The 22,836-nt window shown below is 40.7% G+C and overlaps 1 protein-coding gene and 1 pseudogene across 2 annotated transcripts in view; one reads left to right on the forward strand and one right to left on the reverse strand.

Moving 5' to 3' along the window:
* LOC106010534 (olfactory receptor 2T27-like) overlaps nucleotides 1-22,836 on the forward strand; it is a 28,342-nt pseudogene that overhangs the window by 320 nt on the left and 5,186 nt on the right. Inside the window, exons 2-6 of the transcript XR_015446110.1 lie at nucleotides 274-759; nucleotides 1,277-1,389; nucleotides 3,415-3,450; nucleotides 3,655-3,760; nucleotides 3,938-4,122. The product of XR_015446110.1 is annotated as an olfactory receptor 2T27-like (transcript). The remainder of the gene's footprint in view (nucleotides 1-273; nucleotides 760-1,276; nucleotides 1,390-3,414; nucleotides 3,451-3,654; nucleotides 3,761-3,937; nucleotides 4,123-22,836) is intronic.
* On the reverse strand, nucleotides 479-20,003 carry LOC147822217 (olfactory receptor 14I1-like). The gene is made up of 2 exons (XM_087197756.1): nucleotides 19,494-20,003; nucleotides 479-670 (listed from the first exon to the last, which is right to left on the reverse strand). Exons 1-2 carry the CDS (start codon nucleotides 20,001-20,003, stop codon nucleotides 479-481), a joined length of 702 nt encoding a protein of 233 aa, XP_087053882.1.

Below are 22,836 nucleotides of genomic sequence, written 5' to 3' on the forward strand. Positions count from 1 at the left end.
CCCCATTCAGGAGCAGCTTTCCCTGACTCTGTCACCCTGGTCTAGACAAGGTCCTACTGTCGTATGCTCACAGCCCGTGGTTGTAATTCCTTATTTGTTTGAATGCTTATTTGATTAACATCAGTCTCTTAAAATGTTTATTTATTGATTGGTTGGTTGATTGGCTGATTGGTTTTTGTAGTGCTGAGGATGGAACCCAGGGCCTGGCCCAGGCTAGCCAGCGCTCTACCGCTGAGTTATAGCCCCAGCCCTGAATGCCTTCCTCTTTATTAGGGTTTGAACTCCGTCGGAGCAGATCACGTTCATCCTTAAACTCCAGCGCTCAGCACAGTGTCTGATACGCAAGGGCGCTCAATAAATGCCTTGCTCCTTCGTTCCTCTCGCCCAACTCACTGTGCAGCGGCAGTGTGGGCTCAATACAGCCTCTGGCCAGCAGAGGGCAGATGATGACCCGCCCTCTCACGCAGCCTTGCTCTTTTCACTGGTATGCGCCACGGGAGGCAGACACAGGTGTGCCCAGGTGAGGAGAGGGCTGGGTTTCCGACAGGTCGGTCGCCTCTTGTACCACTGGCGAGGGCTGGACCCCAGAACGGCTTTTCCCTTTGGATCTGTGATTCGCCATCTTCTCTCGATCAAAGACCTCTCTGACAACCTCTGAGGATGCACGCTTCTGTGGGATATGCCGAGACAGATCAAAGGTGAAGGAGTTCGCAGAACAAGCCCAATGAGAGGAGAGGGCCGGCGATGGAGAAAAGCCAGGTATAAAAAATACCGCAGGAGCCAATTCCAGCATTCTGGGAGGCTGAGGCAGGAGGATCGAAAGTTTGAGCCTAGGGCCGGGGATTTAGCTCAGTGGTTCTGCTGCCTGCCTCACAAGCCAAGGACCCAAGTTCGATCCCCGGTACCAAAAAAAAAAAAAGACAGAAAATTTGAGCCTAGCCTGTGCCATTTAGTGATTTAGCAAGATCCTGTCTCACAATTAAAAAGGGCCAGGGGATGTGGCTTAGTGTGAAGTCCCAGGTTCAATCCCCATTCTGGAGGGAGGGAGGGAGAGAGAGAGAGAGAGAGAGAGAGAGAGAGAGAGAGAGAGAGAGAGAGAGGGAGGGAGGGAGAGTGGGAGGGAGAGTGGGAGGGAGCCCAGAAGGACCTGGAGAGGGATGGGGGAGGGTGAGATGCTGCCATCATTTTTCTGTGACTCAAAGTGACAGAGCTTGTTTGGCCTCAGTTGTTCTCACGTTCGTCTGAGTCTCTTCTCTTTCTTCCTTTTTTGAGACAGAGTCTCACTGCACGGTTCAGACCGGCCTTGAACTCACTGTGTAGCCCAGGCTGGCCTCAAGTGAACCTGTGGCTCGCCTCCTTGTCTCAGCCTTCCAAGTGTTGGAGTTACAGGTGTGCACCACCACGCCCAACTGGTACCAGTCTTGAACCTAGTGTCAGGTTGCTACCACAGAATAGCACTGCCAGGAAGCACAGATGGTTTGAGGGGCGGTGCCGTGCCAGAAACATGTCCCTGGCAGCATAACCACTACATGTGACAGTAAAACTCTGGAAACATCAAGGATTTCCTGAAGGAACCTGAGAGGGAAGGAAGGATGTGGTCACAGGTTGGAGGTACAGATGCCAGAGCTGATCTACCTTTTTGAGCCTCAATTTCACCTGCAAAATGGTGATAAAATTTACCTTGCTGGATTTTGCTGTGAAAATTTACAGCATAAACCAAATCAATAGTTCTCTCTTGGCTGTACACACTGATGATCAGGGTACTGGGATTTAAACTCTCCAGGTGGTTATAATGTGCAGCCAAGGCTGAAAACCATGGAGCTAAATAAAATGCTGAACACAGTACAGGGCACAGTAGGTATGCAGTAATGCTCATCACACTTTTTAGTTCGCTTGAAAAAAAAAACGGATCTTTTTTTTTTTTTTGGTACTGGAGATCGAACTTAGGTCTTTGCTAGAGGCAGGATCTTTATTGCTCAGGCTGAACTCAAACTCCTGAGTTTAATTACATGATCTCCTGCTTCAGCTTCCTGAGTAGCTGAGATGAGGGGTGTGTTCCACCATGCCTGGCTTTAGCTCACAATTTTAAAGATGGAGCACAAATTTTTTTCATTGTTCTTTGTTAGGGGGGAAAAACTTGATATAAAAGTTGTTGCAGAAATTGGATTTCCAACTGGCTTTTTTCCAGAACTGTGAATAATTGGCGGGGGAGGAAGGGGTGGGGTAGGCAGAGGCAATCCCTGGTAGTATGACTTGTCCTAACACCCAGATGCCTATATCTGGAGTGAAGGGCAGAGGCCAGCTTTTCCTCTCCTTGGGTACATACCTTAGATGGGCCTAGACCACTGGCAGCTGTTGGTTTCTCATTAATCAGAGTGGAGGTGGTACTTCCTTCTTTATGGAACTTGATAGCCTATGTGCTTTATTAACTCACTGATCTGTGATCACTGATGTACCCTGTCCTCTGCTTTCTTGCTGGCTGACTTGGCAGCGGTGAGTAGTCCCTCTCACCCAGGATTGCAGCTGTGGTTGTGTGTCATGGGAAGCGAAACTGGCTGCTGCAAGCATTTCTTTGACCACTGCTGGTGGACTTGGTCAATGTGGGAAGGAGCATGATGGACACTGGGGTTGTCTCCCTGTAGCATGCATCCTTGGGGGATGGGAGGCAAGCAACTGGTGTGAGAGTAGAGTTGCCAGATTTTACAAATAGATCTGTCACCTCTTGTGCTGCCGGCAAGGTCGAGACCATGGGTTTTTCAAGAATTCAAAGACAATGCAAATGAAGAACTTAGCATGATGTCTGCACATAAAAGAAAAAGACACCAATTAAATTTGAATTTCAGATACACAATGTGTGTTTTTTAGTATAAGTATGGCCAGTGCAATCTTCAGGACACACTACAAAAATGATTCATTGTTCATCTGAAATTCAAATTTAATTGGGTATCTGTTATTTTTATTTGCTAAATCTGGCAAACCTATGTCTGTCCAAACAGGCAAATCTCCAGGACATGGCACTTGCTGCCCATAATAGCCCCCTGCCCGACTTCACCTGTCACTGCGGGGCTCCAGAACCCTTCATGGTTCCCAGCTGCTTCCACAGTGCAATTAGGACTCCCTGGCTACTGTGCTGGGTCTTAGCTCTTCTACCACCCCAGCTGACCACTGTGGACCCTTCTCCACCTCTCCTGTCCTTGTTTACCATACCTGGAATGTCTCCTGCCCAGTACCAGGAGCAAGTGCTAATGCTGAGTACCTACTCATTACAGACACCATGCTGAGTTCATTTTCATTGTGGCTTTAAATTCTCCAAAAACCCAGAAGACAGGGAACAGCAGTTATTCTCATTTTACCGATGAAGAGACTGCTGCTCTAAAACAGTGACTTTTCTTTTTTTTTCTTTTTTTTTTTCAGTGCTGGGGATGGAACCCACGGTGTCACACATGCTAGGTAAGTACTATACTAAGCAACATCCCCAACCCTGACATTGATTCTTAAAATGTGGTCCCTAGACTAGCAGCATTAGCAGTACCTGCGAACTTGTTAGAACTGAACATTCTCAGGCCCCAGCCCCAACTTAACAAGTCAGAAACTCTGGGGTAGGGTGGGGTAGCAGTCTGAATTTTGATAAGTTCCTTCCCTCTCTCCCCTCAGGTGATTCTGATGCTTTAGTTTGAGATCTGTTGCTCTAAGAGACCAAGCAACCTCGGGAGTCTCCCATTCCTTGCTGCAGAGGAAGAGAGATGGCAGAAGCTGCTGGGTAGGTTATGATCTTATTGACACCATGCTTGGGGTCACACTGGACATGCCCCAGGGACCCCACAGTCTCTCTGTGTGTGTGTGGTACTGAGGATTGAACCCAGGGCCTTCCCACTGAGCTACATCCCTAGTCACTTAAAAAACATTAAAAAAAAAAATCTGTCTCACTAAATTGCAGATGCTGGGCTCGAATTAGTGATCCTCCTGCATCAGCCTCAAAGAGTGGTGGGATTCCAGGTGTGCACTGCCACACCTGGCTCACAGTCTTGGAGGCTCAGAGGGAAAGAGCAGACACCAATGAGGCAGCTTCGTTGTAAGATGATGAAAGCTGAGATAGAAAAAGCCCAGGAGCCTATCAGCGAGGTAAGAGAGGACACAGAAAGCTTTCCCAAGTAGATAGGTCAACAAAATCAGCTGGAATTCGATGGGAATGGGTGGGATAGTGTTCCAGGTGTGGGAACTTGTTTGGACCACGGCCGTGAGAAGTCACCTGGAAGAGGTTCACTGTTGGAGGTGGAGCAATATGAGAGTGTTTTGTGGAGTTCCCTGCTCTCAGAGCAAACGAGGTCTTAGGTACTGAGAAAGAGCCCTCTGGCTTCCAGCAGAATAAGCACTGGAGAGGATGGATGGTGGTGGGGAAGAGAGACCCAGGGGCTCCAGACCTTCTCTCTCTTAGATCGAGAGAGCGTCTACTCTCCCAGGTGTTTGCACAGAATCAACCACCAATTGCAGCCGTGGGCAGGTGTACCAGCACTTCCGCAATGAGGGGAGAGGCGGGACGGGGAAAGAAGCTCTGCCCCGCCCCCTGCTTCCAGTCGTCCCACCACCCCGCTCGGTCCTCAGGTCCCCTTCCGTTTCTGGCCCTGGATGTGATTACGGATCACCTACTTCGAGCACAGGCGACTTCCGTTGCCAAAGAAGCCTTTGCTGCCAGCCGAGGCCTGACCAGTCTTGGCTAGATTGCTTAGTAGTGCAGTACGGGGCTGGGCAGTTCCAGGCTCTAAGTAGCCTTCCCGAAAAGACGTGAGATTCCCGAGGCATTTTGGAATTCATTTGTGATTTCTAGTCTAGAGAAGAATGCTGAAAGATCATTAACCTCTGTATGAAGTGGAACTTTCTGTGTGCTAAAAATTATTTTAGGACTTAGCGATTGTTCCCCACCTCCCATGCATTTGGACCACTTCTCATTATGCTGCGTAACTCAAGGAGGGGATAGCATGGTGCCCCCCCCCCACGCACTTAGATACTATAGATGCTCAAAAACATCATTTAGGGAAGATTAGGAACAGAAATGTACCTCAGTGGTACAGCATTTGCCTAGCATGTTTGAGGCAATGGAATGGATCCCAAACACCGCAAAACAAATAAATAAATAATAAATAGAGGAAAGACCAATTTATGATGTGTCTTAAAATATAGATGGTACATATATAGTAGGGCAACAGAGAGCCTAAGTGGTGAATGAAGGCACTGATGCTGGATAAAGTGACCACAAGGGGCTGGGGATTTAGCTCAGTGGTTTTGCTGCCGGCTGCACAAGTGCAAGGACCCGATTTCAATCCCCGGTACCAATAAATAAATAAATAAATAAATAAATAAAGTGGCCACAAGGACTCACTGGCCTTGAATATGGTACAAAATCATGAACATTGGGCAAAACCACAAACAAGAATTATTGAATGATTTGAGAACAGTGCATATTTCCAGATTGCATGGTATGATATCCTTCACGTAGCATCATATATATATGTTTTTAAATGTGCAACCATCTTTCCAAAGATGGGCTCCTTGGTTTTCCCAAAGGCTTCTCTTAATCCTTACTTAAATTATTTTGAAACTACTCCCTGATTACCATCTTTTTCCAATTTGATATTACCAGTATCTGTCAATACTGTGTGGAATTCAGTTCTCCAACTTCTTTTTCATCGGCTCCGTAAAATTCAACATCTTTGGCAGGGTGGCAGTTTTATTTTACTCTCTACTCACGTCGCATAGTCAGAAGCCAAAGGTGCCTGACAGCAGGATGCTGTTAAAACCAAAGTTAGTTCTCTCCAAGACCCTCCAATGGCTCCCAGTTAGCCGCCCCTTCTCAGCCCTCCTCTCTCACTTCCCCCTCATTTGCTCTGCAGCTGCCATTCACTCGATCATGGCTCCTCAAAGCCCACCAGACGCATCACTTTTCTGCTTCTTGGTGGAGCTTCCTCCATCTAGAATGCTCTTTCCCCAGATACTCACAGGATTACCTCCCTCTCCTCCCTCACAGCTACTCATTTGAATGTCACCTTCTCAGTGACCACTCCTAGGCACCTTTCTCTGCTCTAGTCTTTTCCAGAAGCACTAATTACTTCCTCACATGCTATCTAACTTACTTCTTGATGAGGTCTAGCGTCTGTCTCCCTCCAGAAGAATGGAAGCCCTGTGAAGACGTTTGATCTGTCCTCACTGACATCCTAAGATCAGTGTCTGGTACATAATGAGGCTCCAGTAAAGATTAGTGAGTAGATATCCACATCTTAGATGATCTGGCCTCTGCCTTGAAGTTTCTGTCCTTTGCTGCTGCCAGTGGATGAGTTCCCCACACTTCTGGGCCCCGTCTCAGGGAACAAGACTTGTTGCTCCACAGCTGCCTGACTCAGGAGGGCCTTCCTAGTGCACCAGTGTCTTGACCTTGTTTTGTCCTTGCCAAGTCACTAGCATATGTGAAATACTCAATTCCAGCTTCTTGTTTTTTAATGGCAAGAGGGTTAAAAAGGAGCCAGGAGAAGGGAGACAATGAGAGAAGCAACAGAGTGGAGAGGTGGAAAAAAATATAATCATAGATTTTCCTGGGGTCCCCACCCTGTCAGCTTTCCAAGAGACTCAGCAGTAGTGAGCAGTAAGCCAAGGCTGTGTGCCGAGTATACTGAGCTGTGGGCCACATGGCAGAAGCAGGCCTGTTGAGTCATGGGATGCTCAGCTACTCTGCTTTGTAGAGTTTGGTGTGTAGAATGTTTTGTTATTTACAGTCCAGCTGTCTGTGTAATGACTTCCTTCCTGTGGCCTTGTTCACCCAAGTGCACCTGAGTGACTAGCTGAGTCGCTGCATTCCTTGCTGCTTTAGACACTGGCCCCAGCCCCAAGGAAAAGTCCCTTCATATAGATGGGATCTTAGGGAGCTGCCAAAGAGTGTCCAGGGAAGACCCCTGTCCTTAATCTGAACCCCTCCTCCAAAACATGATTTTTAAAAAGCACAAGTAAAAATAGACAAGAAGTTCCATGTGTTAAGTTCCTGGGGAATGACCAAAGCCTTGTCCCACAGCCTGAAGAATTATTGGTCAACAACCATTATGTCAATACTAAATGGATGTAGTAGGAGCACCGCAAGAATCAAAACCCATTGCCTGTCTTTTTGCAGTATAAAGGCTCATAAACTCAAATGAAGAGCCTGGGAACTCTCAGGGCCAGCTGGTGGGAATATCAGCTTGCCTAGCCTCTCTATAAAATAAGGAGGTAGTTCTCATTAGAAAAATAAAGTATGCATAGGGCTTATAAGTGCAGCTAGCTCACTCCTGGGAATCAAGCTGGGAGGTTATTGGCTGTAGTAATATTCATGGATAGGAGAGAAGTGGAAACAAAGGAAGCCCTGAGAGATGAGTTAGTAAAACTTGGTAGTTTCATACCTTAGAATTCCTAGTGAAAAGCTATGAATTAGATATACTGAAACAGCATGGATGGAGCTTAGAGTAGGGAAAAAAGAGATTTTAAAAATATTTTTTTCAGTTTTATAAAGGTATAGTTGACACACAATATATCACACATTTAAAATACAGAGTATGAGTTCTGATGTGTCTATGTCCTTGTGAAACCACTGCTGCAATTAAAATAATGAATATACCTATCACCCCAAAATATGAAGTACATATATATGTATTAAAATGGATAATGTTTAATACCTACAATTAAGTTTAAAGGTTCAATAGTATGTGTAGTATAATCCTATATATACAGTATAATCATAAATAATGTTTAGATAACTTGAAAAAAATACAGGGGAATATGTACCACAATTATGTTTATTATTGGACATCTTTTTGAAATTGCCTGGCCAAATTTACACACATCTCCGTCCATCTCTGTGTGTATTTTGCTAAGGTGCCTGGCACCTCAGAACTTGTATGTGCCTGTTGTTGTTCCATATCATGGACTTCAGGGTCACTTGAAGATTTAGCACTCTAGAAACGGGTTATTGTGGCTCCCTAACTGAGAGATTCCATTAAATATCACTCTATTAAATATCCCACAGAGTGGGAGGGGTAGGGGAAAGGAAAGAAGGGGAAGGAAAAAATATGAGCAAAGGGAAAAATGGAAACAAAGTCTTTGTAAACAGGGAAGAGTGGAGGGAGTGAAGGGAGGGCAGGAAAATGGGGAAAAAATAAGAACCAAGATACATCATGTAAAGGTACAAGTTCCTAATAATAAACGTAAATGTATTGTATACCTATAATGTACCAATAAAAGAATTTAAGGGAAAAAAAATCCCACAGAAAGGTACCTGACCCTATTGTTCTCTGCCTTCACAACAGGGAGGTATGTCAGTAACTTCCTTGAGCTTACTCACCTCTAGGACCAATTTCTCTCCATCTCTCCAAGGAGGAGATATTCCAGAAGAGGCTTGGTTGTCTGTGGATGGGTACAAAATGGTGACTCATCAACTTGTTACCATGAAATATGTCTTAGCACCACTTCTGCATTCATAAGTAAAGTAGTGGTGGAAGCTTATGGGGGTCGGGGCATGTTAATTTTTGACTGGTTATGAGTTTTAGATAAAGGTAGTCATAAGGTATGTGTTGTTTTGTGTCTGGGTTTTTTGGCTCCACTTTCTTTTTGTTTGTGTTTAAAGCAGGGCCTCACCATGTAGCCCAGGCTGGCCTCAAACACATGATCCTCCTGCCCCAGCCCCCTGAGTACTGGGATTACTGGTGTGAGCCACCATACCAGGCCGAAAAAGGGTATAAGTATCAAAATATAACCAAACCCAAGGATACATGATAGGAAGACAGAACCTAACTAAAGAGATCTTTACAGTAGTGACAGAGTTTTTCTACCCTAACTGATCTCCAGACAATGCAAAAACAATAGAAATATGAGAAAACAATGCAACAAGGTATCCCCCATCAACCCCTAAGTCTCCAAAAGCTGATCTTATGGGCATTAAGTAGAGGAAGCTATAGGCAAAGAACTCAAAAATAAAATATTAAAAATGTTTCAGGAGATAAAAATAAGAAACTTAGGGCTGGGGATTTTGCTCAGTGGCACCATACCTGTCTTATAAGCTCATGGTCCTGAGTTCAATCCCTAGTACCAAAAGAAAAAAAGAAAAGAAAAAAGAAAGAAACTTAGAAGCAAATAGATAAGATGTTTAATGATCTCAAAGAGGACTTAACTAAACAGATAAAGCATTTTACCAAAGAAATGCTCAAGGAGCTTAAAGATGAAACAAACAATAAACTGAGTTAAGCAAGAAAATACGAGACATAAATGACCATTTTGGAAAAGAATTAGAAAGTATGAAAAGAAAGCAAGCAGAGTCAGATGATATGAAAAAGTCAATGGAAAGTGGGAGTAGCAGAATTGACCACTGTGAGGACAGAGTGTCAGAAATAGAAGAGAAGGCAGATGTATAGGCTATAAACTCAATGATAGCCTAAAAACAAGACACCATGCAAGCTAGACCCAATACCTGCTATGATTCAAAAGAAAAAAACCATCCTCAGAATTATAGAAATAAGGGGAAAATTAGAAAATGACTCAAAAGGTGTAAAAACTTTATTCACTGAAATGATAGCAGGAAAGTTCCCAGATCTAGAGCAAAAAACCATATTCAAGGCCAAGAGGCATATGGAATCTCCAAATAGCCACAACCAGAAAAGAATCTCTCCACAGCACATCATAATCAAAATCCCAGAAATTCAACAAAAGGAGAGAGTAGTAAAAGCTGTTAGAGAAAAATAGCGAGTAACCTAGACAGGCAAGCCCATCAGAGTAGCTACAGATTTCTCAGCACAAACCTTAAAGGCCTGGAGAACCTTGAGTGAAATTTTTCAAGCCCTAAAAGAAATTGTTTTCTTTGAAATTGTCTGTCAACCCAGTCATTTATGTCCTGGAAAATCAGCCTTCAAAATTGACAGAGAAGTAAAGACTTTCTATGACAAAGAAATCCTGCAGAAAGAGTTGACCACTACATCAGCCTTGCAGGAAGTACTTGGTAGAACCCTACATAGAGACAGAGAGGCCATCAGTGTCAAAGAGCCCTAAGGAAAGTGTACCTGTGACTGGGAGAGTTGCTAGACCGAAGGAAAGAGCAAAGGAATCAGAACTGGAAAAATAACGCAAGGACAAGACTTAATAAACAGACACCTTACAGTGATAATGCTCAGTGTTATGCATCTCAACTCCCCAGTGAAAAGACACAGTGTGGACAGACTGGATTAAAAAAACATAACACAACCAAAAATTAGCTGCAGGAGACACACCTCATCCAAAAGGAAGTACACAGACTGAAAGTGAAAGCATGGAGAACAGCACTCCATTTAAGAGGAGCCTGAAAACAAGCAGGAGTAGCTATCTTATTTTTAGATTCATCAGACTTCAAGCTAAAACTGGTCAGAAGAGATAAAGAGGGTCACCACATGCTGGTAAAGGGAACAATTTAACAGGAAGAGATAACAGTTGTAAATATGTATGCACCAAATGTTGGCAGACTCGATTGCATGAAACAAAACTACTAGACTTAAAACAGCAGAGAGATACCAATACAGGCATAGTGAGGAGCTTCAACACACTACTCTCATAATTAGATCAACCATGGTACAAGATCCCAATGATGAATGTAACTGTATTTTATACCTAAAATGTACCAATAAACTTATTGGGGGGAAAAATTAGGTCAACCAAACAAAAAAACCCAAAGAAACATTACAGTTAAGCTACATCATTGAGCAAATGCACTTAACATATATCCACAGAGTGTTTTATCCAGAAATAGAATACACATTTTTCTCAACAGTATGCAGAAGTTTTTCCAAAACAGACCATGTCATAGGCCATAAAGTATGAAGAACTGAAACAGTCAGTGGTATATTCCAAATCATAGTGGAATGAAGCTAGAAATCAGCAAAAGAAGCCACAGAAACTATGCAAGCATGTAGTATTAAATAATACATTAATAATCAATGGACCACCGAGGAAGTCAGGGAAAAAATTAAAATTTTTCTAGAATCAAATGACACTGGGCTAAGCCAGGCATGGTGGCACATACCTATAATCCCAGATGAGACAGGAGGATTGCCATGATGAGACAGCCTGGATTACATAGTGAGTTCAAGTCCAGTCTGAGCTACAGATTTTCCTCCAGATTTTTCAATGAATCAGTAGATTGGCTTTTAATTTCCAGAGTTAAATTATAAAATTATGTCACTCTGGTTCTTCTTTTTGCCTTCCTACCTAGAACATGTTATTTTTATTGGTGGCTTCATAAAATTCAATTTTCGCATTTCTTGTTGTGTTTTTTGAACTAATGTATTGTCATGAGTTAGACTGCTTCAATCATCAAACTTAAGCATTTGTTCTGGGAAAGGTTTTAGTTTTCAAAATTTTTGTTTTTAGTAATTTAATGTATTAAATCATTCATTGACAAATAACATTCATATCTAATTCTGGGATGAAGTGTGTTTCTTTAGGTTTTACTAAATAGAATATTTAAATGAGTTGAATTAAGAATTCTATCATTCAATATACTTATGGGTTTTGGCTGTGAAACCCTTGAAATCTACTTTTTTCAGCACATGAATAATATGCAATGGACTACTATTATGATCTTCATTCTGTGAAACTGATCACTCTTATAGCTTGTATCTAGTTGTCCCCCCAAAATCTTATGCACTCATGGGTAGGGCTTTTCCAGGGAGGCTGAACCTAGGGTGTGTGTTGCTGGGACCACCTTGTGTGATGGTAAAATTAAGGGTGTGTGATCCCTAAATTGGTCTGCTGATTGGTAAAGCATGGTTCCAGGTGTTGATAATGGGGAGGCTGCCCTGGGTGTGGGTTGCTCCATTCAGGTGGACTGTGGATTATGGTGGGCAAGGCCAAGTAAAAGCCATTAGAGTTGTCTCTACCTGGGAAAACAGAAAAATAAAAAAGTCACATCCCTTGGAAGGATTGTGTAAATTATTGTCAACAAAAGGACTTGAAAGATACAAGGGTGGTAGCTGTCATCACGTCCTCAATTAACTCTCCTATTTGATGTGTGTAGAAGACAGATGATCTCAGATGATGGTGCATTTCCATAAGATTAATCAAAGGGTGATTGAAACTGTAGCTGCTATACCAGTCGTGGCTTGCTTATTTGAGCAGATTAACACATCTGCTTGTAGTTGGTATGCAGGTATTAATTTGGCAAATGCCTTTTTCTCCATTCCTGTCCACAAGGCCCACCACAAGCAACTTTCACTCATCTGGCAAGGCCAGTAATACACCTTCACTACTGTGCCTCAAGAATATATCCACTCTCTGGACCTGTGTCACACTTAGTTCACAGGGAGCTTCATCATCTTTCTCTTTCACAAGGTATCACACTGGTCTATTACACTGGTGATATTATGCATATTGGACTGAATGAACAAGAGTAGTGGCCACTCTGAAGTGAAACATTTGCATGCCAGACAATGGGAAATAAATCCTCCTAAATCTCAAGAGAGCTTCCAGGCCTTTGACAATGAAGTGGTGCTGCATCATTGATCCTTCTTCTCCTGAGCTTCCTTCTTGAACTGAGCAGCTACTGGACTCTCCAGCTTTCCAGCATGCACTCAGCCGCTGAAGACTCTTCCATCCCTCATCCTGTAACCCTACCTTATAAGTCCCCATGGATATTATACATATATTTTCTGTTGATTCTATTCTTAGAGAACCCTAAACAATACAGGAAGCAAGCCTGAAGAAAAGACACTGGGAGAAAACTAGTAAAAAGCCAAAAAAGTAGAGTGAAGAAGGAATAAAGTCATCGCTATATAGTACACTTGAAGCTAATCAAACAAAACAAAATGTAATACAAGTAATTTCCTTTGAAGGAATAATCTAATATGCCAAAAATACAAAATGAGTCAAGTGTAAAGTGGCCTGAGAATTAATTAGCTGTTGCATTTTCTTCAATAAACTTCCTTGAAAGGACAGGTGAAAATCCTGACAGGAGAGGGTGTGAGACCAGGTGGGAGAAGAAGAGCTAAACAGCAGAGTTGGTGAAGCATTCAATTAAAGAAGGGGCAGAGACACTGCCTCAGATCAGGAGGATCAGGGTGCTTGTCAGCAATTATGCTGACAGCTTTGCTTGTTCCTGTGGAAGCTCCACCTGTCTTCATATTCCTCAGATCCACTCTATACAGATCAGTGGGCAAAATGTAGAGAAAGCAAAAACAAAGCTTTTAGAAGACAAGATAGGGAATATCTTGCATAGGAAGAGATTATGTAAACAAGACATGAAATTCTCCAATATAAATGAAAATATAGGTAATTTATTTTATATAAAAACCAACTATATAAAATATAGGTCAGAAACTAGCAGATCATATAAAAAACAGAAAAAGTTCTTCATATGTATTAAAATAATCTTATCCATGAACAAAATAAGGTATGTGATGCAAAAAGGGCCATAGACTCCATAGGTTCTTTACAAAAGAGAAACTCTAAATGATGGGTAGATCAAAGAAACACTCATCAATGTGAATAGAAAACCCAAGAATATATTTTAAAGTCATTTTTAGCAGAAGTAGATATGAAATGGATTTGCAAATATTAAAAATCCAAAACACTAAATTTAAATCTGTTTAAATCTGAAGCTTCTCTGTTGGTGGGACTCTACAGTGCTATATTTATATTGAAGTATAAATTCTAGTGTATTTTAATGTTTGAATTCTTTTTGGTTCATAAATTCTACCCTTCAGCATAGGCCTTAGTTTTTGCATTTAAAAATAAGGACACAGGTACAGAATCATTCTCAACAGCCCCAACCTGGAAACAGGATACATAGGTAAGAGCCATCGAATGGGTGTGTTAGCTCTAGTATATGCATCCAGTGGAGTGTCATATACTAAGGAAAATGTGCAAACTATTTCTATACAAGATAGTGCAGAAAGTAATACAAATGTAATACTATACTTGCTAAAGAAGAAAATGCCAAAAAAATTTTTCTAAACACTTTCTGTTACCTTGCTTATTTATATTTTTCATTCATTAATTGTATTGGTACTTTTTGCAGTACATAGTGATCACATTCATCTTGGGAAATTGCACCTGTACATAACACATCTTAATTCTTTTTTGGTCCCTTTTTCCCCCTCCCTCCAATATTTCTTCCCCTCCCCCTTTACAAAATCTCTAGCTCCATTTCTTTCTCCTTCAATTCTTTTTTTTCTTTAAATCCCTTTTCCCTTCTTTTTCTCCTCCAAACCCACTTCTTTTCCCCTACACATTTGACCAAGTTCTTACTAATACCTATCCTCCAGCAAATCTAAGGACATCAAGTACAAGGCAAGTCCAATTTAAAAGGTAAACATAGGAAAAAAACTATGCTGTAAAATGTACATGAAGGTAGAACTGTGAAAAAGACAGAGGAGACCAGTCTGCAGTGGCTCTCACGGTACCTTTCCATCCATTGGGCCTGGGTGGCTGTGATCATGTGCTCTGGGACCGGGCAGCACCCTGCAGAGCCCTGTGTGCTGCTGGTCTCCAGAGGCTGGGGTGCAGGAACCATCAGCACACTGCCTTTCAGGGGGCTGCACAGACCCTGCACTGTGCTGCAGCTTCCCTGTGATCCAGGGGTGCAAAACAGAAGGGGACATTGCCTGGGTTTGCAGGGCTGCTAACTGGTGCTGCAGGTGAGAAAAAGTAGTATCTTTTCCTGTCCCAGACAGCTTCATGAAAAAAGAGGGATCAACAAAAGCATGACAAATTCATTAATGTAATTTTTGTGGAACTGGAGGCTTCAGAAACAAAACTCCAAAGATCCAGGGGAAAATGTGTGCTTTCATGATGGTCATGCAGGAGTCTGATTGGAAGATACTGTGATGTAATCTCATGGTAATAACTTCAGGGAGGGGAACTGGGCAAGGCTGGGTCCTTCCTGGCTTGTTTGTGAAGTCTCCTCCCTTTGGTAGCAGGGCAGGACCCTTCTAGAATGAGGGTTTCCTTTCAGACTGAGGGTAGAGAAATCATCCATGGGAGCTCTCAGGGAGTGAATAAGAAGGAGGTAATGGGATGCCCTTTCTGCTTCTGCAGTTTTCTCAGTTTCTTTCAGCCTAAAATATTCAGGACACCATGGTCTCATATTCTGGGTTGTCATATTGTGAGACCTGAGATTTGGATTTAAAACTTTTCACATTCATGGACATAGTCATAATAGACTAAACTAGTTAAAGCAGTTAAATGACATAATCAACTCTGTCAAACAAAAGCGTCCTTATCAGTCAGTGTCTTCACATCCATAGCAATCCAACCATCCCTGGGTGGGCCTGTGAGAGGAGGGAGACTGGGGAGGTGGGAAGGGGACTAGGAATGGAGGGCAATGGGGAGAAAGTGGAAGTAAAAAGTATGAAGATGGGATATGTACAGGAACCTAATCCCAATGGAGAATGTATACCCAATAAAATAAATACAAAGAGAGGAGATGAGTACCTCATCACCCCACCCACAGAAGAGCTTCCTGTCACAGAAAAGCATTTCCAGATGTGACAAAAAGTGGCACTGGCAAATGTGTTAGGTGGAATCAAAGAAGTCTACACTGAGAAGGCAGTGTGAGTACTCACAGAGTGAGCTGCAGGCCAGGCTGGGGTGCTTATGTGTTCTTGGGGGTGCTGGGGACTTAGGATGTGTTTCCCTATTGTCTGTCAGGCTACCCAGTAGTGGGATGATTCAGAATGGAAACCATTTGCATGTGTTTGAAGTTTATACATAGTGTGTATATAACACTGCATCTGGGGGTGAATGTCTGTGGAATTTGTGAACCTGTAGTATTAGAGGAAAAGAACAGACATAATTTATAAGAGAACAGTACAGCCTCAGTTTATAAGCTTATTGTACCTTAAAGCCCTCTTTATTTTTATTTTATTTTATTTATTTATTTATTTATTTATTTATTTATTTATTTATTTTTGCATTGTGAGTATCCTGGAAAGGAAAATAGGCATGGTAACTTTGGGTAAATATTTCTATTTACTAGAAGAAGGAAGCAGGATGCTTATCTGATATTACATACAAAAATAATTTAAAAACTTCATCCCTTAAGACCTTATTCTGTGTAATTACTAGAAGAGAATGTAGGAGAATTGCTTACTTCATTCAGCTGGGCAAAAACTTGTTGGATGTGTTGGCTAATCTGAGACAGCAACACAAATTAGCAAAATTTCACATTAGAGTGCATTAAACTAAACATTTTTCTTCATGACAAAATAAAAAATATAGAGAGTAAAGGAACAACTTGCAGAATGGAAGAAAGTATTTGTACTCCATATACTGAGATGTGACTAATATGGAAATATATTTGGAACTGAAGCAACTGGATATAGAGAACATAAATAATCCAGTCCAAGAGGACAGAGCACCTACATAGACTGTTCTCAGAAGAAGATGTGAAGTGGCAATAGATACATGGAGAATATCTCATCACGACCAGTCATCTGGAAATGTAAACTTAACCTGCAAGGAGACATCACCTGACATCTGTTAAGATGGCTATTGTCACAAAGATGAAAGGTAACAATGTGGGTGAGGTGTAGAGTACAATAATCCTGGGCCCCATTGGCAGATTTGTACATTAGCACAGTCATCATGGGAAACAGCATGGAGGTCCCTCAATATACTAACTACGGAGTTACCATATGGTGGAGGAATCCCCTCCCCTGTATCTAAGGACTGGAATCAATCTACTGAAGGAATATGTGTGCTCTCTTTATGGATGCATTGTTCACATAGCTAAGATATGGAAGCAAGCAATGTTCCCTCATCAGATAAGGAGTGAGACAATGTAACATATACACTGGGTGGAAAATTATACAGTCTTAAAAACGGGAGAAGTTTTTTTGATTTGCACCAACATGGCTGCACCTGGAGGACATTTTTCTGTCACCTAAGGCAGGCACAGGAAGACAAACACTTAATGACCTCATGTAAACGTGAAGTCTAATAACTTTGAATTCATAGATCTACAGAGTAAAATTAATTTTAATATGTCCTTGCAGAGAGGGTTTGATTGCAATAGGAAAATATTGACTAAACTACATAAGATTTCAATGAAACACAAAGAACAAAGTTTAGTGATCTACTGCACAGAAAGACCACTATAAGTATAATGCATTATATAGTTTTCAATTCCTGAAACAAGTAGATTTTAAAAGTTTCACACCCCAAATTTGCCACAATTAAACATTCCACAGTGTAAAACTTATATCAAAGTACTATAAGTAAATGCAATTGTTATTTGTCAATGAAAAAATAAACAAATATATTTACAAAAATGAAAAAAATTAGAAAGAAAAATGACCAGGGAAAAAGATTAGGTTATAATACTACATTATCTGAAACTACACAAACATAAATTTAAAATGGAATTTCTTAAGTCCCTTAATATATAATAAGTTCTAGGTAGACAGTCAACACAAATAAGAACTAGAGTTGCACAGTTTAAAATTAACACAGAAAACTAGAAGTGAATCTAGTTGTTCATTCAAATATTTTAATAAATACTAGGACAGGAAGTCTACAAATAAATTTAGATGGAAATAAAATAACTGGGTAAAATAAATTCATATTAAATATTCAATGATTCAGAACTGTTAACTCGCTACCTTTTTAAGAGTGTTACTTAAATATAAATTTGAAAGTGATATTTTTTCCTTCAAAACAGCTATGAAAATGACCCAGGTACAGACATATTTTGAAAAGAAATGTGGATTTGGTGGTTAGCTTGGTTGGGGAAAATATTTCACAGGAAATGGAAAAATCAAATCAAGATTTGCACCTTACACTCAGAGAATTTTCAATGTCACCTATACCTAGATAAAGCTGGAGAAAACAGATGTAGCCTCCTCAGAGATGAAACATTGAAAGTTGAGGTATCTCAGGCATCAGAGGAGGGTGAGGCACATCCAGACTTTCACTAGGGCACGATATCTGGATGACAGGAGGTCCATGGTTCCAAACATCATTTGTTTCTGTCAGGAGCAATAAGTATGGGGATGCAGGTAGCCTGATGCATCTGTTGTTCCAGTGCTGGACTGGGACTAAATGGGCACTAGCATTTCCACGCTGTTGTTTTCCTAGACAGGTCTTCTAGATGAAAAAGGAGGGAAGTTTTGATTCAGTTCTGAAATAGAAAATTGCTAATATGTACTTTAGTCACCAGAATGGAGATTCAGCTCTTAGAAGTTAGAAAAATAAAACAGTTTCCATTTTGAGTGAATGTATTTGATGAGAAAACTGTTCCACTCAGTGCAAGCATCACCTGCTGCTCTCCAGGCAAATCCCAGTGGCAGTCATCACTCCATCTGTCTCCATGCTGTGATACAACTCATTGCCTTCCTTATCCAGATAGTTTGAGTGAATTAGCATGGCTGCATCTTTTCATCTAAAGCACAGAGAGGAAAAAACACTCCCAAACTACAATTTTTTGAAGGCCAATTGTTTTGTGCCCTAATTTTCATTGAATATATAAAGAGCATTTTAGAAGATGAAGCATAAAGTGGTGGTGAGGATCTGTGTTAACTGCCCCATTGTGCCCTCAGGCCTGGGTTGTCCCCCTGTCTAATCTCTTTGTTACTTATCCCAGCCTGAGTGGAAGAGCGAGTGCAAAGAGCACAGTGCAGACAGCAGGGTCTTCTCACAGGACCACTCAGTGCGCTTCTCCAGGTTGGTCAGATCCAGCACCTGAGGTTCTTTTCTCACAATAACACAAGTGTCTGTTAATGTGGAACTCATACTCCATGCCCTGCTCCTTAAAGTGCCTTAGTTTTTTGCTAAAAGTTATCCTAAATATTTTCAAACAACTTTTTAGTATAGACCAAACTTACAGTGTTTCAAAAAGCATGAAATATACAACAAACTTAGCATGAATAGTAAAACAATGATTTCTACGTCAACATAACAAATGCAAACAACAAAAATATGCAGAGACAACTGAAACACGATAATCCACAGGTTAGACTCCAGGCTTAAAACATACATAACATATGAATTAAGCTACTTTCAACTGATAGATTTATATTTATGTTTTAATTGAGAAAAACCTTGACTGGGAACTCAGAGAATCTGTTTAACATTCTTCTCAGAGCAGCACTGATCTCCCTGTTGCATAGACAGTAGATGATGGGGTTCATGAATGGGACACCGTGCTGTAGAACATGGCAGTCAGCAGATTCCTAAAGGATGGTTTTTTTTGCAGTGGGCCCTAAAACTGTCACTAACTCAGAAATGAGAACCAATAAAAGAATGGCCAGCTGGAGGGTACAGGTGAATATGGCTTTGTTATGGGCTTCCACAGAATGTATCTTAAGCACAATTGAAAATATAGTAAGATATGACATGAACATAAATGTAAAACATAGTAAGACCAGGCAAACACTTATAAAAATCAATACAACTTCAGAAAACTGGACATCTGAGGATGATATCCTCAGAATTTGAGGAATATCACCACAATATTGCTGAATTACATTGGTCCTGGAGAAGGGAAGCCTGAACAGAGCACCTGTGTGGATAGCAGAGTAGACCAAACCAGAGGCCCAGGAACCAGCTGCAGCTTGGGAGAACAGAATCAGGGTGATGATGAGCCCATAGTGCAGAGGGTAGCAAATGGCCACATAGTAGTCAAAGGACATGACCACCAGGAGGGCAATCTCTACTGCTCCAAAAAGGATGTTCAGGAAAATCTGTGAAGCACACTCTTTCAAGGATATCATCTTATTGCCTGTCAGGGAATTCAGTATGTTCTTGGGAACAATAACTGAGATGCTTCCAAGGTCTATGAGGGCCACATTGCTTATAAAAAAGTACATGGGAGAGTGCAGACATGTGTCTGTCATGATGACAATGACAGTCACTAGATTCCCTGTTAGTGCTCCCAGATAAATTCCTAAGAACAGCACACCTTGCAGTACCTGGAGCTCCCTGGAGCCTGAAACACCCATGAGGATGAATTCTGTAAAGATGGTGAGGTTATCCATATCTGCCTACCAGCCATGGTCTCTGCAGAGTCACAGGTTAAAGTGATATGGTGATGTTCCCAGCAGAATGTAGACCACTTATGAGAACTACAGTGTGGCTTCTAATCAGGAGCTCGGGATACAGTAAATGGACATAGTTATCTTGAAATGCAGTGAATGGACATTTTCCATTTCATTTTCCTTTCCCAAACTGTTGATACATATTGTATTAGTTTGTATAATCATCAAATGGGAGAAGTAATCAGTAAAGTACTTAAAACGCATCCAAGTCCCCACAATCTTTTACTTATTTGGGATATTTAAGTGTTTTATAGTCCTAATGGACACCTCAAATATTTTTCCCATTTGCTTCAGTGTTGGGTGGCTTTCCCTTACCTACTCTATGTGAGATTCTGTAACAACCCCAGGTATTCAAAATTCCACATCTGCTCCTCATTCTCTATGTTCCAGAGTGGAGAATAACTGTGATGCAGTCCCTCTTCTAGCTGATGCTGTCATCAGTTTTCCCTTAACAGAACTAATACATGAACCTGTGCATGTTTGATGATGATTTTGATTCAAATGACATCAGGCTCATCATGCTGCACCATTCTCTCACTTCAGATGCTCTTCCAGACCTGTGTGTGAGCTCTTTATTTCCCCCTTTGCACCATCATCTATGCAAGATGTTATTTTATGTAGGAAGTAACAGTTCTCTTTTATATTGGCAGTGTAAAGGCTGTTCCCATCTTGTATGGCCTTGTCTATGTATTGTATAAAAAGAAGAAAGGGAGAGAGAGAAAAACTTATTGAAGTAGTTTTCCTACATGCAAGCTTCTCCTCAGAATAGATTCTTATATTTAATGAAGTGCCAACATTCTACTCAGAATTCCCATCTGCTTGCTTTCATATCTTTTGCTAAAACCTCATTATTCTTAAATTATTGTTTTATATTTAATTTATTTACCTGTTCTTGTTTTGATGCATTCAAATCACAAATAATCTGTTTGGAAATTACCTTTTCAGTGTTAAAATTCGTTATATGAAAAGGTCTAATCAGTATTATTTTCTTTTCATTGGCAAAACCCAGAATTGTTGGATTATAGTATTGAAAATATTATCATCACACCTTTAATACTTTGTAGATAATTACTTGGCCATTATAACAACATTTACAATTCTGAATTTCATTTGCAAAAATCTAATTATTTCCTGATAGTGGTACATTCATATGGCTTTCAATGTTTTCAAATACTTTATAGGAATTTTTGGTGTGGTAATTCTTTGAATTACATCTGTTATTTTCACTTAGCCTTGTTTCTCCAGTGAAGAGAAAATCCTTTGAGCACAGAAGGTCAATTTCGAATCCCTTGCTACCTGATTGGGCTGTTGCTGCAACATGGTGCACATCACTGCTGTAAACCACACTAGGGCAATTTTGGATATCTTCATCAAAATAACAGATGGGGTCATTAGAAACCTGGTTCTTTTTTCCATCTCTTCTAATTACATCTCCTTCCTTCCAATTGCAATCAAATGCTCAAGCTCCCTGAGCTGAATTTACCTTACATTTCCATTCAGCACAGTGCATCTTGATCCTGTGAAGAAAAGGAAATCCAAGGATTATTCCCTCTTGTTTAGGTTCTTAGAGAAACCTTGGAATTATTTGACCCACAATTTTAAAATGTGGACAACAGAATGAGTGTGATTGCTAATTCCTCATAAATTGTGAAATGGGTGAAATACAAAAATATATCTAAAAATCAATATTATGATTTTATATGATATGAAATCCAGTTTTTATAAAAATTAACCAAAATAATGACTACACTGGACATCTCAACATTTTTGTTAATATAAGGACTATGTTTACTTACGTGCTTTTATCTCCATGAAATGCCCTCATAAATTTCATTAGCTTATAGATTTTTCAGTTACCCTTTATATATTTTTTTAATTTTTTTTGGTACCAGGGATCAAACTCAGGACCTTGCCCTTGGGAGGCAGGTGGCAGAACCACTGAGCTAAATAACCAACGCTTTAGTTACCCCTTTTAATTCCAGCTCAAGGAAATATTAAATTCTCATGTGCTGATGCTCTCTTCCAGGGTGAATTTCCCTCTCTATGGTTTCTGCCTTTGGACCTGGGCCACATATGAAACACAGGTCCTAAGAAAACATTGGAAGAAGTAATTACCTAAAATAAATACCAGAACTGATACAGTCTGTCTATTCTACAAGTACACATACATTGCATGGAGCTGAAATAGTTATCTTAGCTTCAGATTTTGAAGTCCATATTTCACAGGTACTATGTGACTTACACATTATGAATGTTAATGGAAATGAAGAAATTCACATGGATAAATTTACCTGAGCAGTGAAGCACTGAGTCCAACCTCACCAACATGAATATTGTTTTTGCTCCATGTGAAGAGACTTGATGAGATTCTTGGTTCTGCTTCTTTCTTCACTGAGTAAATTCAAAATCACTTCTCAGTGAGACTCCCAGTGTGGACTGTTCATGCAGCCCGGCTTCTGAACTCCTGGTTACCATAGTAGATAATGCAGATCCACATGATGCCAAAAGAGATTGTCCATACAACTTACATATGTGGTAAAATATATATTTATAATCTAGTGCCTAAGAGTAAAGTCTCTTTTGAGAGGCAATATCATCTAGTATTATTTAAATCATCATCTCTCCTTTTTATTAAAACTTATATATTCTTTATTACTCTCATTTCACTTAATCATGTTAAGTTGTATGTTAATAAGCAGTAGGATTTTTTGCTAAAGGAGGGAAAATAAATACCCTTTGATCATAAATATGATTTTTTTTCCTTTGATAATTG

Source organism: Heterocephalus glaber, unplaced genomic scaffold (assembly GCF_053883595.1).
Source record: "Heterocephalus glaber isolate CG9 unplaced genomic scaffold, H.glaber_assembly_v1.0 deba00001673, whole genome shotgun sequence".
NCBI lineage: Eukaryota > Metazoa > Chordata > Mammalia > Rodentia > Bathyergidae > Heterocephalus > Heterocephalus glaber.

What these genes read in the sequence shown, in the direction of transcription:
- LOC147822217 (XM_087197756.1), bottom strand. Translation starts at nt 20,003, where the DNA reads ATGGATAACCTCACCATCTTTACAGAATTCATCCTCATGGGTGTTTCA. An exon ending in TTCCCTTCTCCAGGACCAAT is followed by an intron (nt 671 to 19,493) that starts GTAATTCAGCAA and finishes CATATCCCACAG; the next exon opens with AAGCGTGCATCCTCAGAGGT.